The sequence below is a fragment of the Salvelinus fontinalis genome, chromosome 32, assembly GCF_029448725.1.
Source record: "Salvelinus fontinalis isolate EN_2023a chromosome 32, ASM2944872v1, whole genome shotgun sequence".
Taxonomy (NCBI): domain Eukaryota; kingdom Metazoa; phylum Chordata; class Actinopteri; order Salmoniformes; family Salmonidae; genus Salvelinus; species Salvelinus fontinalis.
The window spans coordinates 18,985,700-19,002,471 of record NC_074696.1 but is presented as its reverse complement, the minus strand read 5'-3'; the positions used below and the strand labels follow the sequence as shown (position 1 = coordinate 19,002,471).

Sequence of the window (16,772 nt, the reverse complement as noted above, 5' to 3'; positions counted from 1 at the left end):
CAGCAGGTAGAACAATGTGTTTTTTGCTCATAGTAGCTGTCATATGGTTGTGATATAGCTTTTTCCTAGGGTTTTAGACATGTCTAGTCTAAGGTACAGGCAGGCTTAGACCATTATGTGTTTCAGGCTTATCTGTACCTAACCTACTGTAGCATTTTCCCAAAGGCTTTATGTTCCTTGTTGGAATGTTCCTATAGGATGGCAGTGCCCCAAGTCCCGCTTTCCTCTGAGCCTTCTACTATGGTATATATTTGCATCTGGCTCAGACCTCGCCAGCGAGCCTCAGCTTGGGGCGTAAGCTGCACTGATCTGGGCTTAAACTTTTCCCCTTATGTGTTCCAGATTATTGCCTATAACAGACGCACTTTCGAAACGGCCCGGCACAACTTGGTCATAAACATCATGTCCACAGAAGGTAAGAAAGAGAGAGAGAGACAAAGGACAGGCTTAGTGAGGAGATGATTAAGCAGGATGTTCTTTATTGAAATCTAAAGGGTCACCTTCAATGATGACACCCCCATGAATCCTGATTAGGGTTGTTACGGTGACCATATTACTGCCACACCGGCGGTCACGAGTCATGATGGCAGTCAAATTCCACGTGACCGTTTAGTCACAGTAACAGGCTTCTCCAAGCTCTGATGCCGCTGATGGTCATTAGTAGCCTACCAAACTTGCTAACTGCCTGGTACTCAGCACTCTATTGTCCCTCTAATCACTCTGACATCAATGCAAATATAATCAAAAATCTAATCAAACACTTCATTAGAGCCATGAGTTCATGTTGTGCAAAATTTATATAGGCTATGCAACAAAAAAACAGAGTTTCGATGGCCTCTATTAAAAGGAGGAGGAGCCCATCAGCTTTGTTTAGGCAACTATATGTATTTCTCAACTTTCCTAACATTAAGCACGCTGCTTCTCTTTACAACAGCAGTATAGCCTACCTGGCTGGCATGAATGTCCTCCATTCCCTATTTCAGTGCATCAATCACATGTATTTTTTCCCCTGTCCTTGTTCCGAGACTGGTGCATGATAACAGTCCATTCTCAATCAAAACAAATTTCAAACATATATTATTTAATATATGCTAAGACAAGATTAAATCAAGAATAGTCTGATGGGTGACAATATTAATTAATCACTTGTGAATGATGCCCAGCTTGTGTGCAGTAAGGCAAGAAATAGCACATGCCTTTTTTTGCGACTTCTTCAAATCATAGGGAAAGGGAGATACCTAGTCAGTTGTACAACTGAATGCATTCAACTGAAATGTGTCTTCCGCATTTAACCCAACTCCTCTGAATCAGGGAGGTGCTGGGGGCTGCCATAACCGATATCCACGTCTTCGGCAGACAGAGGGTTAACTGCCTTGCTCAGGAGCAGAACAACAGATTTTTTACCTGGTCAGCTCAGGGATTCAATCCAGAAACCTTTCGGTTACTGGTCCAACGCTCTAACCACTAGGCATAGTTACACACCTCATGTAGCCTAGCCAATAGGCCTATATGTTTTGATAAGGTTTGTATCACAATCCCCAAAAATCTTAAAATTAAGCACATTAATCCGCTTTACAACGAGTGTAGAGCCTAACTGGCATACATAAGCAGCGCGTGAGTTTCAAGTTTGGGGAAGATCATTTTCACCATAAAAATGCACCTTTTTAATAAAAGCATTACATGCATAATCAGATTTGCGGTCACTTTTGAGAATGGTGTTTTCCTGCTAATTGATTGCATTTTGGAACATTTGTGCTTATAGCCTGCATTGCTGCGCTTATAATGTGAGGAAATAGCTTAATAGTTTAGCAACATTTAAGCTAAAGGTTCTGACCTGTTGCGTCAACATAATTGATTTTAACAGTTTTTTTGATGCTAGTGGTTGTATTATTTTGGGATCTATCGCATCCCACAACTGTCCCAGACTATGTTTGGAATATATATTTCTTGCACAGAATAGAATAGGTCAACTTTTGTACTATGGGGGTAGTAGATTGACATAGGCTCGAGCTTTTGCTGTTCGTTATGACCAACTCATCTTGTTGGCTGACAAAAAGTAAATGTGGACAGTTCTTCCAACATCTTCAATATGCACCTAGGAATTCCATAAGAAGTGTGTGAAGGCAGCACAAGAAACAAAGCAGAGCTCATGCCTTTCATGCAACTGTTTTCAAATCATCATTAGAGTCGCATCATGCAGCCTTGAAATGTATTACACATCAAAACATATAGCCCAACGTTTGTATCACAACTAAAGTTGCATAAATAACCCAAAATTAAGCATATAGGAGGACCAGTTTCTTTGTTAACCGCTCAACACAGAATAGCCACATGTGCGCACTCCCTCAAATCATTTGGAGAAAATATTATTTATATTTTATTCAGCTATGTTCAATTGTATTCTTCATACTATCAATGAATGCCATGGAATTCTAAGCAAATCTTGTCTGCTAAATGAACTTGTGTAGTCTACAGCCATATCAGGGTCTAACATCTACATTTTAGTAAATACTCTTATCCAGAGAGAGTGCATACATGTTCATTCTTCTTTCATATTGGTCCCCCGTGGGAATTGAACCCACAACCCCAGCATTGCAAGCACCATGCTCTACCAACTGAGCTACATGGGACTACATCAGAGTAAAGACAACTCAAAGTATCCAATTATTTTCTTCTGAAATAGACTGCATTTTCTTCATATCATGTTTCTTTAGACCTGTCTAAAATAAATAAAGGATTTATTGTGATGATGTAGGCTATATTAAATGGATTTATTGTGATGGTGTAGGCTATATTAAATGGATTTATTGTGATGGTGTAGGCTATATTAAATGGATTTATTGTGATGGTGTAGGCTATATTAAATGGATTTATTGTGATGGTGTAGGCTATATTAAATGGATTTATTGTGATGGTGTAGGCTATATTAAATGGATTTATTGTGATGGTGTAGGCTATATTAAATGGATTTATTGTGATGGTGTAGGCTATATTAAATGGATTTATTATGATGGTGTAGGCTATATTAAATGGATTTATTGTGATGGTGTAGGCTATATTAAATGGATTTATTGTGATGGTGTGTCACGATCGTGTACTGGAGAGAATGAGGACCAAGGCGCAGCTGGATAAGAATACATCTTCTCTTTTAATGAAACGAACGAAGATGAACATGGAACGAAAAAACACTATTACAAACAAACAAAATAACAAAACGACCGTGAAGCTACAAACGTTGTGCATAGACAGACAGGCTACAAACGTTCTGACATAGACAATTACCCACAACCAATGAGAGCCTATGGCTACCCTAAATAAGGCTCCCAATCAGAGACAACCGAAATCAGCTGTCTCTAATTGGGAACTCATTCAGGTAACCATAGACTCTCCTAGAATACTAACCACCATAGACAATGCTAAACATCTACACTCAACACAAAACCATATACTACACCCATTAACCCCTTTACCAAATAAACACCCAAAACAACAAAACATAAACATTCCCCATGTCACACCCTGACCTAACTAAAATAATAAAGAAAACAAAGAATAATAAGGCCAGGGCGTGACATAACCCCCCCCTTGAGGCGCGAACTCCGGGCGCACCATAACCAGTCTAGGGGAGGGTCTGGGTGGGCTCCCCTCCACGGTGGCGGCTCCGGCTCTGGTCGAAGTCCCCTCGTCACCACAGTACCTAACCACCTCCTAGGCTTTCTCCAAACGACCCCCCTCCACATTAACCCCATTGCATTAAGGGGCAGTTCCGGACTAAAGGACAGTACCAGGGTAAGGGACAGTACCAGGATAAGGGGCAGTACCAGGATAAGGGGCAGTACCAGGATAAGGGGCAGTACCAGGATAAGGGGCAGTACCAGGATAAGGGGCAGCACCAGGGTAAGGGGCAGCACCAGGGTAAGGGGCAGCTCCAGGGTAAGGGGCAGCTCCGGACTGAGGAATGGCAGCTCCGGACTGAGGGACTGCAGCTCCGGACTGAGGGACTGCAGCTCCGGACTGAGGGACGGCCCATGGCTGGCTGACAGATCTGGCTGCTCATGGCTGGCTAACGGATCTGGCTGCTCATGGCTGGCTAACTGATCTGGCTGCTCATGGCTGGCTGACGGATCTGGCTGCTCATGGCTGGCTGACGGATCTGGCTGCTCATGGCTGGCTGACGGATCTGGCTGCTCATGGCTAGCTGACGGATCTGGCTGCTCATGGCTAGCTGACGGATCTGGCTGCTCATGGCTAGCTGACGGATCTGGCTGCTCATGGCTAGCTGACGGATCTGGCTGCTCATGGCTAGCTGACGGATCTGGCTGCTCATGGCTAGCTGACGGATCTGGCTGCTCATGGCTAGCTGACGGATCTGGCTGCTCATGGCTAGCTGACGGATCTGGCTGCTCATGGCTAACTGACGGATCTGGCTGCTCATGGCTAGCTGACGGATCTGGCTGCTCATGGCTAGCTGACGGATCTGGCTGCTCATGGCTAGCTGACGGATCTGGCTGCTCATGGCTAGCTGACGGATCTGGCTGCTCATGGCTGGCTGACTGATCTGGCAGATCCTGTCTGGTTGGCGGCTCTGGCAGATCCTGTCTGGTTGGCGGCTCTGGCAGATCCTGTCTGGTTGGCGGCTCTGGCAGATCCTGTCTGGTTGGCGGCTCTGGCAGATCCTGTCTGGCTGGCGGCTCTAGCGGCTCCTGTCTGGCTGGCGGCTCTAGCGGCTCCTGTCTGGCGGACGGCTCAGTGGGCTCATGGCAGACGGGCGGCTTTGCAGGCTCATGGCAGACGGGCGGCTTTGCAGGCTCATTGCAGACGGATGGCTCAGATGGCGCTGGGGAGACGGATGGCTCAGATGGCGCTGGGGAGACGGATGGCTCAGATGGCGCTTGGCAGACGGGCAGTTCAGTCATTGCAGTGCAGACGGCAGACTCCTGCCGGCTGAGGCGCACTGTAGGCCTGGTGCGTGGTGCCGGGACTGGTGGCACCGGGCTGGGGACACGCATCTCAGGGCTAGTGCGGGGAGCAGCAACAGGACGCACAGGACTCTGGGGACACACAGGAGGCTTGGTGCATGGTTTAGACACTGGTGGTAAAGGGCTGGAGACACGCACCATATAGCTAGTGCGTGGAGGAGGCACTGGTGGTACTGGGTTGGGGCGGGGAGGTGGCGCCGGAAATACCGGACCGTGCAGGCGTACTGGCTCCCTTGAACGCCGAGCCTGCCCAACCTTACCTGGTTCTATGCTCCCCGTCGCCTGACCAGTGCGGGGAGGTGGAATAACCCGCACCGGCCTATGTAGGCGAACCGGGGACACCATGCGTAAGGCTGGTGCCATGTACGCCGGCCCGAGGAGACGCACTGGTGACCAGATGCGTTGGGCCGGCTTAATGACATACGGCTCAACGCTCAGTCTAACCCGGCCGATACGTGGAGCCGAAATGTACCGAACCGGGCTATGCACGCGTAAAGGAGACACCGTGCGCTCTACTGCGTAACACGGTGTCTGCCCGTACTCCCGCTCTCCACGGTAAGTACAGGGAGTAGGCGCAGGTTTCCTACCTGACTTCGCCACACTCCCTTTAAGGCCCCCCCCAAGAAATTTTTGGGGTGTACTCACGGGTTTCCAGCCTTGTCTCCGTGCTGCCTCCTCATATCGCCTCCTCTCGGCTTTCGCTGCCTCCAGCTCTTCACGAGGGAGGCGATATTCTCCAGGTTGATCCCAAGGTCCATCTCTTTCCAATTCTTCCTCCCAACTCCAGAGATCCTGTGTAGGTATGTCCTGTTGCCGCCTTCCATGCCGCTTGGTCCTATGGTGGGTAATTCTGTCACGATCGTGTACTGGAGAGAATGAGGACCAAGGCGCAGCTGGATAAGAATACATCTTCTCTTTTAATGAAACGAACGAAGATGAACATGGAACGAAAAAACACTATTACAAACAAACAAAATAACAAAACGACCGTGAAGCTACAAACGTTGTGCATAGACAGACAGGCTACAAACGTTCTGACATAGACAATTACCCACAACCAATGAGAGCCTATGGCTACCCTAAATAAGGCTCCCAATCAGAGACAACCGAAATCAGCTGTCTCTAATTGGGAACTCATTCAGGTAACCATAGACTCTCCTAGAATACTAACCACCATAGACAATGCTAAACATCTACACTCAACACAAAACCATATACTACACCCATTAACCCCTTTACCAAATAAACACCCAAAACAACAAAACATAAACATTCCCCATGTCACACCCTGACCTAACTAAAATAATAAAGAAAACAAAGAATAATAAGGCCAGGGCGTGACATGGTGTAGGCTATATTAAATGGATTTATTAGACATTTTAAAATGTAGAGGTCTGTATCAGTGGCTTGCGTGGAAGCCAGGAGATGCTAAATGTGTTTATGTTAATTAAGGGTCAATTACCGTGAGACCGGCAGTTATTTGCTTGACAATCACCAGCTGACAAAATGTCATGACCGCCACAGCCCTAAATTCCTGATAAAGATTAAAAGGCCCAAAAGCTCCTATTTTAATTTCTTTCAAGAGTGGCTGAATATCATTCACATATCCACAATGACATCCCCTAAAAGGGTAACACCACACACTCAACCAAACCGACAATTTCTAGATCAAGTCAACACCTTATAATACGGTACTCACATCTGTGTAAATTAATAAACACACATCTGAAAATGAACAGATTCTGTATCTGTAATCTCTCTCTCTTCCCCACTCTCCCTCTCTCTCTGTCTCCCTCCGTCCCTCGCTCCCTTACTCCCTCCCTCCCTCTCTCAGAGTACCCACTGCCGTACCAGGCAGAGTTCTACATAAAGAACATGAATGTGGAGGAGATGTTGGCAAGCGAGGTTCTGGGAGACTTCCTGGGGGCAGTGAAGAACGTGTGGCAGCCCGAACGCCTCAACGCCGTCAACATCACCTCAGCCCTGGACAGGGGTGGACGCGTTCCCCTGCCCATAAACAACCTCAAAGAGGGGTGAGGGCATAGAAATAGAATTAGAAACACATCTCTCTATGGGTTACCCTCTTTAGCGCAGTTCAAAACATGGTTTTACAGAGTATGAGGATGAATTTACATATCAACATCACCTCAGCCCTTGACAGGGGCCAACACGTTCACCTGCCCATCAACAACCTCAGAGGGGTGAGGGACACCCTCTGCAGCCCTTACAGGACCAGAGCAGTTTGATACATAGTTTGATAGGGGATGATGAATTCAAGTATCTTTAGTTGAAAGAGGATGATGAATTCAAGTATCTTCAGTTGATAGAGGATGATTAATTCAAGTATTTTCAATTCAAAGCGGATTATTAATTCAAGTATCTTCAGTTGATAGAGGATGATTAATTCAAGTATTTTCAGTTCAAAGCGGATTATTAATTCAAGTATCTTCAGGTGAAAGCGAATGATTCATTCAAGTATCTTCAGTTGATAGAGAATGATTCATTCAAGTATCTTCAGATGATAGAGAATGATTAATTCAAGTATCTTCAGTTGAAAGCAGATGATGACTTCAAGTACAGTATCTTCAGCCCTTACAGAAACAAGAGAGAGGTTGATGATGAATTTAATATTGCCTGATAGATGTAGGACATAACAGGATGGTTATGGCAGGGGAGTGAGAGAGAGAGAGGGAGAGTGAGAGGCAGAGAGGGAGAGTGGGAGAGGGAGAGAGAGAGGGAGTGTGAGAGAGGGAGAGTGAGAGAGGGAGAGTGAGAGGGAGAGAGGCAAAGAGAGAGGGAGAGAGGGAGTGTGAGAGAGGCAGAGAGAGAGGGAGCGATCCAGATCAACACACTGTGTGTATTAGACATTACAGCCTCAGAGAGACACTGGCAGGCAGTTTGTAGCAGTCAGAGAGAATGAATCCCCACATGAATTGTCATGTTGTCATATACTGTAACATGCATGGCCCCGTTTGGGAAGATAAAGGTAGAGGAGAGCCCCATAGAAAGACTTGGCCAGCAGGGCTAAGATTCCCTGACAGTACAATATCAGGAAGCTCTCCATGCTGACTGAGACAGGAGGAGGAAAACACTATGTGGTTCACATTGGAAGTCAGTCTGAGTGGGATTGTGAAAGTGTATGTGAGTGGTTAGCAAGATATGACTGTGTAACCTAGCTGTTAAATCGTCCTCTCCTCTACCTCTAATGCGCTTGCGTGTTTATGTGTAGATTAAGGTGTTAAAATCCTTCCTCCCCAGTGTGTGTGTGTGTCTGCACGTGTGTGCACATGTGAGTGTGCATGCACTGTACATCTACATCTTGGCCTTAAGATTCACCTAGTCATAACAATATTATCAGATATAACACTAACTGTCTGTCTGTCATTATACCTGTATTATCAGATATACCACTAACTGTCTGTCATTATACCTGTATTATCAGATATACCACTAACTGTCTGTCATTATACTTCTATTATCAGATACACCACTAACTGTCTGTCTGTCATTATACTTGTATTATCAGATATACCACTAACTGTCTGTCTGTCGTTATACCTGTATTTTCAGATATACCACTAACTGTCTGTCACTATACCTGTATTATCAAATATACCACTGTCTGTCATTATACCTGTATTATCAGATATACCACTATCTGTCTGTCATTATACCTGTACACCACAGGAGGCTGCTGAGGGTAGGACGGCTCATAATAATACCTGGAATGGAGTCAATGGAATGTTATCAAACACCTGGAAACTACATATTTGATTTGCTTGGTTCCATTCCATTTATTCCGTTCCAGCCATTAAAATGAGCCTGTCCTCCTCAATTAAGGGGCCACCAGCCACCTGTATTATAAGACAGTGTCTAAGTCACTGCCTCCCTCTCCAGTGTGTATGTGATGGTGGGGGCTGACGTGCAGTTCTCTTCCTGCCTGAGGGAGGTGGAGAACCCCCACAACCAGCTCCGCTGCAGCCAGGAGATGGAGCCTGTCATCAGCTGTGACAAGAAGTTCAGAGCCCAGTTCGACATCGACTGGTGTAAGATCAATCTGGTGAGCACTGGACAGGAGCCATGGCTTGACCTCTTGACCTGTTCTCTGACCATGCCTTTCAAAAATTGTAGTGTGTTTGTGTAGTGTCATATGCACACACGCACAAACTCACACAAAACTATGCCAAACAATGTAAAACACACACATTTTTATAGATCAGAGATTCTGAGTTGTTGATTGTTGTTCACAAGCTATGTGCTTTTTTACATTGACAGTAGCATCATGTATTTGGACAAGCCATTCCACAATCGTCATAAGAAAAATGACATTTAGGTATATTTGAACATGTATTTGGCTGAAATCTGGAGGGAATAAGAAGGAAATGGGAATCCTCAAACTGGGATTTCTGGAACACGTCTACATTTTGGGGAAATGACCAGAATTTACCACCCTAATATCTATAGTAAATGAAGTGCTGATTGAACCTCTGTCTTCTCCAGGTGGACATCAACAAGATGATCATGATCCACAGTAACCGTCCGGACCCAGGGACGGGGGTTCTGCCTGACATTGGGGGGTACAACCCTCCGCCAGAGTCTCTGAAGAGCAGGGACTTCTTTGCCGACTTCCTCATCACGTTGGCGGTGCCCTCGGCCGTGGCCATGGTCCTCTTCAGCGTCCTGGGTTACTCCATGTGCTGCCGGCGGGAAGGGGTGTAAGTGTGCTGCTTTCACTTCTGACAGAGACACACACAGACTAAAACACACACACACACACTTTTCTTTCTAGTTGTCACGTAGGGGTTCTCAGATCCTGAGGGATAGACTGATTACTCTGAGTGCAGTGTCACAGGCCCAGTCAGTTAAGGGATGTTTAGTTGTGCTACTTAGTCACTATAGATGGACGTCAAGAGGTTTAATATTCTGGAAACACAGCTTGTCAATGACCATCCAGTCTTATGGTCCATGTATGTTCTCCATATGTTACACTGTTCTGTCTCAGCTTTGATTTCTCATATTCATCTTGATGGTTATTAGCATAATCATCATGACATTGATGGTCAATCAACCATTATATTGCTCCTCCAACCCTCATTTACAGGCTGAGAGAGACTGTCCCTCCACCCAGTGTGTACATGAAGTACTGTTTGTTCCTTCGCCCGCACCATTCATCCATCCATCCAGCATCACGTGCTCTCCATTCGCTTCTGTGTGGATGTTTTTTCACTATTAATATTAGTATTTAATTCATTCATTTTGTTTTGTTTCTAGGGATAAAAGAAACATGCAAACACCAGAGTAAGTGTTTATTCTCTTCTGTGTTTTTTTTCTTTTGAGTTTTGGTTCCTCTTCATTTGGATCCCCCCTTCAAATAATTTGCCCTTTCACCTTTTGCTTTCGAATCGCCATGGTGACATCCTCATGTCCATCCATACTGTCATCTGTGTGTTTACATCCCGTCATCCAATGAGCTGCTCAAAGCTGCAGGGAGGTGTTAGAATGGAAGTTGACCTTAACTGATCCAGGGCCAGATATTGGTTCACCACCTCTAACGGGGGAGGATTGGGAGATACAGTAATCTTATCCTACATCTGTGGTTAAGGAGAACTTATATAGTTCTGTACCTGAAGCAGAGAAATATCAGACCAGTGTTGTTTACAGAGACAGAGAGAGGGGAGACAGAGAGGCTGAGAGACAGGTGAGAGAGACAAGAGAGGGAGAGGGAGGCAGAGACAGAGAGTGGGAGAGGGGGGAGACACAGAGAGAGGGGGAAAGGGGGAGAGAGAGAGAGAGAGATAGGGAGGGTGAAGAGAGAGGGGGGAAGGGAGTGAGACAGAGATAGGGGGAGAGAGAAACAGAGAGAGGTGGGAGAGATAGTGATAGGGGGAGACAGAGAGAGAGAGGGGGGGGGGAGAAAAGAGAGTGAGTATGACAGCATGAGAGGGAGTGGAGAAACTCTCTCAAACAAACTCCATTAGACTCAGCAGCCAAATAACCAATAGTAACAACAAAACAGTTCTCTCCTGTCAAAGAGAACACTCTATGCTGTTGGTCTACAAAATATTTCCTATATAATATATACCTTAATGCATGTGTGTACAGTACACTACAGTGTGCGTGTTGACTGTGATGTTAAGGATACAACAATGTTAGGGATACAATGAGTCCGAATATCTACTTCCCCAGGGTCAGATGAACTCATGGATAACATTTGTATGTCTCTGTGTCTAGTAGTTAGAGATAGTTTCGCAAGCCAACGCTAATTAGTGTTAGCACAAAGACTGGAAGTGTATGGGTGCCTACTGAATGCTATCAGATACCCATAGACTTCCAGTCATTGCACTAGAAAACTACATCTGACTTCCTTCATACTGGACACAGAGACATACAAATAGTATCCATGAGTACATCTGACTGCCGATGTACCACTTTAAGACTTAAGATCTATTTCTGTATGATTTATTTATTTTCTGTCGGTCTCTGTCCTCTCCTCAGTATCCAGTTAGTGCATCACAGCTCCATCCAGAAGTCGACCAAGGAGCTGCGGAGCATGTCTAAGAACAGGGAGATCTCCTGGCCCCTCTCCACCCTGCCTGTCTTCAGCCAAAGTGGGGAGGTGGTGCCCCCTATACACCCAGACAACTACGAGACAACCAGCATGCCCCTGATGCAGACACAGACGTGAGTCCTGGCTGAGTGGCTGGGGTGTCCAAGCACACCGAGTGGCTGCGGTGTCCAAACACACTGGGATACTGGAGTGTCCAAACACACTGGGACACTGGAGTGTCCAAACACACACATGCAGGGAAACATGTAGAAATACCCACATACAAAGGACAGATACACATATTATATTTCCTCTGCACCCCTCTCTCTCTCACACACACACACACACACACACACACATACATACACACACGTGCGTTCACAATGTTGTCCTAATACAGTATGTATTGAGCTATACCATGTTTACAAACAGCACAGTGAGACTTTTGTCAAAGCGCTCAGATTAAAACTGGTTTAAACTCTAAACGCTAAATCTGTCATATGATTTCTAGTATGGCATGGCTCAGAAAAACCAGAGCAAAGGGGTCCTGTTAATAGTTTCAAGTAAAAATGCTTTCCCATGATAATTATAGAACACACATTCTATACATGCTATACAAATCAAGTCAAACTTTATTTGTCACATGCGCTGAATACAACAGGTGTACAGTCGTGGCCAAACGTTTTGAGAATGACACAAATATTAATTTTCACAAAGTCTGCTGCCTCAGTTTGTATGATGGCAATTTGCATATACTCCAGAATGTTATGAAGAGTGATCAGATGAATTGCAATTAATTGCAAAGTCCCTTTTTACCATGCAAATGAACTGAATCCCAGAAAAACATTTCCACTGCATTTCAGTCCTGCCACAAAAGGACCAGCTGACATCATGTCAGTGATTCTCTCGTTAACACAGGTGTGAGTTTTGACGAGGACAAGGCTGGAGATCACTCTGTCACGCTGATTGAGTTCGAAAAACAGACTGGAAGCTTCAAAAGGAAGGCGGTGCTTGGAATTATTGTTCTTCCTCTGTCAACCATGGTTACCTGCAAGGAAACACGTGCCGTCATCATTGCTTTGCACAAAAAGGGCTTCACAGGCAAGGATATTGCTGCCAGTAAGATTGCACCTAAATCAACCATTTATTGGATCATCAAGAACTTCAAGGAGAGTGGTTGAAATGTTGTGAAGAAGGCTTCATGGCACCCAAGAAAGTCCAGCAAGCGCCAGAACCATCTCCTAAAGTTGATTCAGCTGCGGGATCGGGGCACCACCAGTACAGAGCTTGCTCAGGAATGGCAGCAGGCAGGTGTGAGTGCATCTGCACGCACAGTGAGGCGAAGACTTTGAGGATGGCCTGGTGTCAAGAAGGGCAGCAAAGAAGCCACTTCTCTCCAGGAAAAACATCCGGGACAGACTGATATTCTGCAAAAGGTACAGGGATTGGACTGCTGAGGACTAGGGTAAAGTCATTTTCAATTGTTTTCAATTGTTTGGGGCATCCGGAAAAAAGCTTGTCCGGAGAAGACAAAGTGAGCGCTACCATCAGAGTCCTGTGTCATGCCAACAGTAAAGCATCCTGAGACCATTCATGTGTGGGGTTGCTTCTCAGCTAAGGGAGTGGGCTCACTCACAATTTTGCCTAAGAACACAGCCATGAATAAAGAATGGTACCAACACATTCTCTGAGAGCAACTTCTCCCAACCATCCAGGAACAGTTTGGTGACGAACAATGCCTTTTCCAGCATGATGGAGCACCTTGCCATAAGGCAAAAGTGATAACTAAGTGGCTTGGGGAACAAAACATCAATATTTTGGGTCCATGGCCAGGAAACTCCCCAGACCTTAATCCCATTGAGAACTTGTGGTCAATCCTCAAGAGGCGGGTGGACAAACAAAAACCCACAAATTCTGACAAACTCCAAGCATTGATTATACAAGAATGGGCTGCCATCAGTCAGGATGTGGCCCAGAAGTTAATTCGCAGCATGCCAGGGCGGATTACAGAGGTCTTGAAAAAGAAGGGTCAACACTGCAAATATTGGCTCTGCATCAACTTCATGTAATCAACAAAAGCCTTCGACACTTATGAAATGCTTGTAATTATACTTCAGTATTCCATAGTAACATCTGACAAAAATATCTAAAGACACTGAAGCAGCAAACTTTGTGGAAATTAATATTTGTGTCATTCTCAAAACTTTTGGCCACGACTGTAGACCTTACCGTGAAATGCTTACTTACAAGCCCTTAACCAACAGTGTAGTTCAAGAAGAGTTATATTCATCAAATAAACTAAAGTAAAAAATTATAAAAAGTAACACAATAACATAACAATAACGAGGCTATATACACAGGGTACCGGTACCGAGTCAGTGTGCGAGGGTACAGGTTAGAGGTCATTTGTACATGGAGGTAGGGGTGAAGTGACTATGCATAGATAATAAACAGCGAGTAGCAGCAGTGTAAAAACAAATGGGGGGGGGTCAATGTAAATAGTCCAGTGGCCATTTGATTAGTTGTTCAGCAGTCTTATGGTTTGGGGGTAGAAGCTGTTATTAAGGAGCCTTTTGGTCCTAGACTTGGCGCAAATGCCCTTATAATCTGTTGCCCTCTAATTTCAGAAACCTGCAGAACCAGATTCAGATACCACAGCAACAGCCATCAGGTTAGTATTGAGTCCTGCTTTAGTACGATTGGTCTATTATCTCATGGACCAATGAAAATGTATACAGTAAAGCCCTCACTAAGTAACATAACAACCTTGGACATAGATTAATCATGGTCATCCTCAATCATCTAACCTATCACATTTTAGATGAAATAACATGGAGGCTCAGTTCTGATAACATAGTTAATGTTGACTGCAATAGTTTTCTTTCCTGATTTTTCCTTTTTATTCACCTCAACCAAATACATTCTTCCACTCACCTACTGTTCTGTAGTGACTGTGTCTAACTAGAATATGGCTCCCCCTTGTGTGCATGTTAATGAACTACAAGATGGCCCTCTAACTGCGCTGTCTAAATCACTGCTCTGTCTAACTGCTCTTTCTAACTAGCTACTATGTCTAAACCACTGCTCTGTCTAAATAACTGCTCTGTCTAAACAACTGCTCTAACTAGCTACTCTGTCTAAACCACTGCTCTGTCTAAATGTCTGTTCTTTCAAAATCACTGCTCTGTCTAAACCACTTCTCTGTCTCAACAACTGTTCTGTCTAACTGCTCTGTCTAAACCACTGCTCTGTCTAAACCACTTCTCTGTCTCAACAACTGTTCTGTCTAACTGCTCTGTCTAAACCACTGCTCTGTCTAAACCACTGCTCTGTCTAAACCACTGCTCTGTCTAAACCACTGCTCTGTCTAAACCACTGCTCTGTCTAAACCACTTCTCTGTCTCAACAACTGTTCTGTCTAACTGCTCTGTCTAAACCACTGCTCTGTCTAAACCACTGCTCTGTCTAAACCACTGCTCTGTCTAAACCACTGCTCTGTCTAAACCACTTCTCTGTCTCAACAACTGTTCTGTCTAACTGCTCTGTCTAAACCACTGCTCTGTCTAAACCACTGCTCTGTCTAAACCACTGCTCTGTCTAAACCAATGCTCTGTCTAAACCACTGCTCTGTCTAAACCACTGCTCTGTCTAAACCACTGCTCTGTCTAATCAATGCTGTCTAATCAATGCTCTGTCTAAACCACTGCTCTGTCTATTCAATGCTCTGTCTAAACCACTGCTCTGTCTAAATCAATGCTCTGTCTAAACCACTGCTCTGTCTAAATCAATGCTCTGTCTAATCAATGCTCTGTCTTAATCACTACTCTGTTGTTCTTTTTACTGCTAACAAAGGAGATAGAGATAATTATTGTATGTCGACATTTCGGAGACTGGAGGCAAGTATACTGGTCTGCTTTTGTCTAAATGAATCACTCAACTATAGGAGAGAATATTTTATTTTGCACTTAATATAACAGTAGTAGACTAGTTGAAAAGGAGATGTTGCTACGCTCACTCAGCATTCAAATCATATTATTTTACTTAAACAACTATTATGAGTTGGACGTTTTGGCCTTCACTCAATGATCACATCTTTTGGGTTACACCTCGACTCAAGTAGGTTGAGTGCCCTCATCTTTCCACAGTTACAATATAGTGACCATATTCCCATGAAGTTACAATATTCCCTCTCAGAACCTGTAAACAATCTATATTTCTCTTATATCCCAATAAATGATATTATGCAATATACTGATTAATGTATTTTATTCTCCATTCTAGGTAAATGGCATTCCTGAGGAGAGGAAAGTGGCTGAAGCAGTGAATTTGTGACGAGAGCAAACCCCCAGAGTGCTGGAGCTGCTGTCTGTCTCTATCCCTTTTAGCCAAGTGTTTTTCTATGTTTACGTCCCAAATAGCACACTATTTCCTATATAGTGCACACTTCTGACCAGGACCCATAGAGTAGTGCACTATGTAGGGAATAGGATGCAATTTGGAACAAACACTACGTCTGTGCCAATCTGCATGCCCAAGCAGTGCTTTCATACTCGACGCTATTGTCTTTCCGTGTGCACTTATATATGTGAGCGAGTGTTGCAGAGTACAGTAGACTCCTGATAAGTGCACATAGTATTGGTTAAAAAGATGACCAATTAATTGGGCCTGAATAAACAACTACACTTCAGATTTTGCACTATATGCTCTTTGGGGCAGCAGGTAGCCTAGCGATTAGTGTTGGGACCAGTAACCAAAAGGTTGCTGGGTTGAATACCTGAGCTGACAAGGTGAAAAATCTCTTGATGTGCCCATGAATAAGGCACTTGACCCTACTTTATAATACATTTTTGTGTGCACACTTTCACCACAATACCAAGCAGTTGCATTTATCAGTAGTCAACTATACATGTTTGAGTGTATGAATGTGTGTATTCAAGCTTAATAATAAATATTAAAATGGTATGTTTATAGGATATTTTTTAAATATTTTTTTCTAGAAATGATATGCCGTTAACGATATATTTGTATTTTTACTGGCCTTGCACTCTTTAGAAGAAGAGAGACAGAGATGCTTTTATGTTTAATGTCTGACAATGCATGTGTAACTGTTCATTTTCTGTCACATAACAGTAAAAATACATTTGGTTTAAATTTGCTGTTTGGTGTCAATTGTGAAACCAGGCCTGTGGCAGGCCAGGAGGGCCCACTCTCTTCGTCTTTCTCCAGCTTGTTGTATTAAATGAGGT

The 16,772-nt window shown here is 44.4% G+C and overlaps 1 protein-coding gene across 4 annotated transcripts in view; it reads left to right on the top strand.

The window, feature by feature from the left end:
- The window catches only part of LOC129830835 (epsilon-sarcoglycan-like), a 35,008-nt gene extending 18,331 nt beyond the window's left edge, over positions 1-16,677 (top strand). For 2 of the 4 annotated variants that reach the window (XM_055893602.1, XM_055893605.1), the window contains 9 exons: positions 343-415; positions 6,814-7,012; positions 8,877-9,039; positions 9,480-9,694; positions 10,251-10,277; positions 11,475-11,660; positions 14,154-14,197; positions 15,379-15,422; positions 15,808-16,677. In XM_055893602.1, coding sequence (XP_055749577.1) covers positions 343-415; positions 6,814-7,012; positions 8,877-9,039; positions 9,480-9,694; positions 10,251-10,277; positions 11,475-11,660; positions 14,154-14,197; positions 15,379-15,422; positions 15,808-15,858 — 1,002 coding nt within the window. In that variant the 3' untranslated portion in view covers positions 15,859-16,677. The remainder of the gene's footprint in view (positions 1-342; positions 416-6,813; positions 7,013-8,876; positions 9,040-9,479; positions 9,695-10,250; positions 10,278-11,474; positions 11,661-14,153; positions 14,198-15,378; positions 15,423-15,807) is intronic. The other 2 variants (XM_055893604.1, XM_055893603.1) reach the window with 2 other exon arrangements.
- The last annotated feature ends 95 nt before the right edge of the window (positions 16,678-16,772 follow it).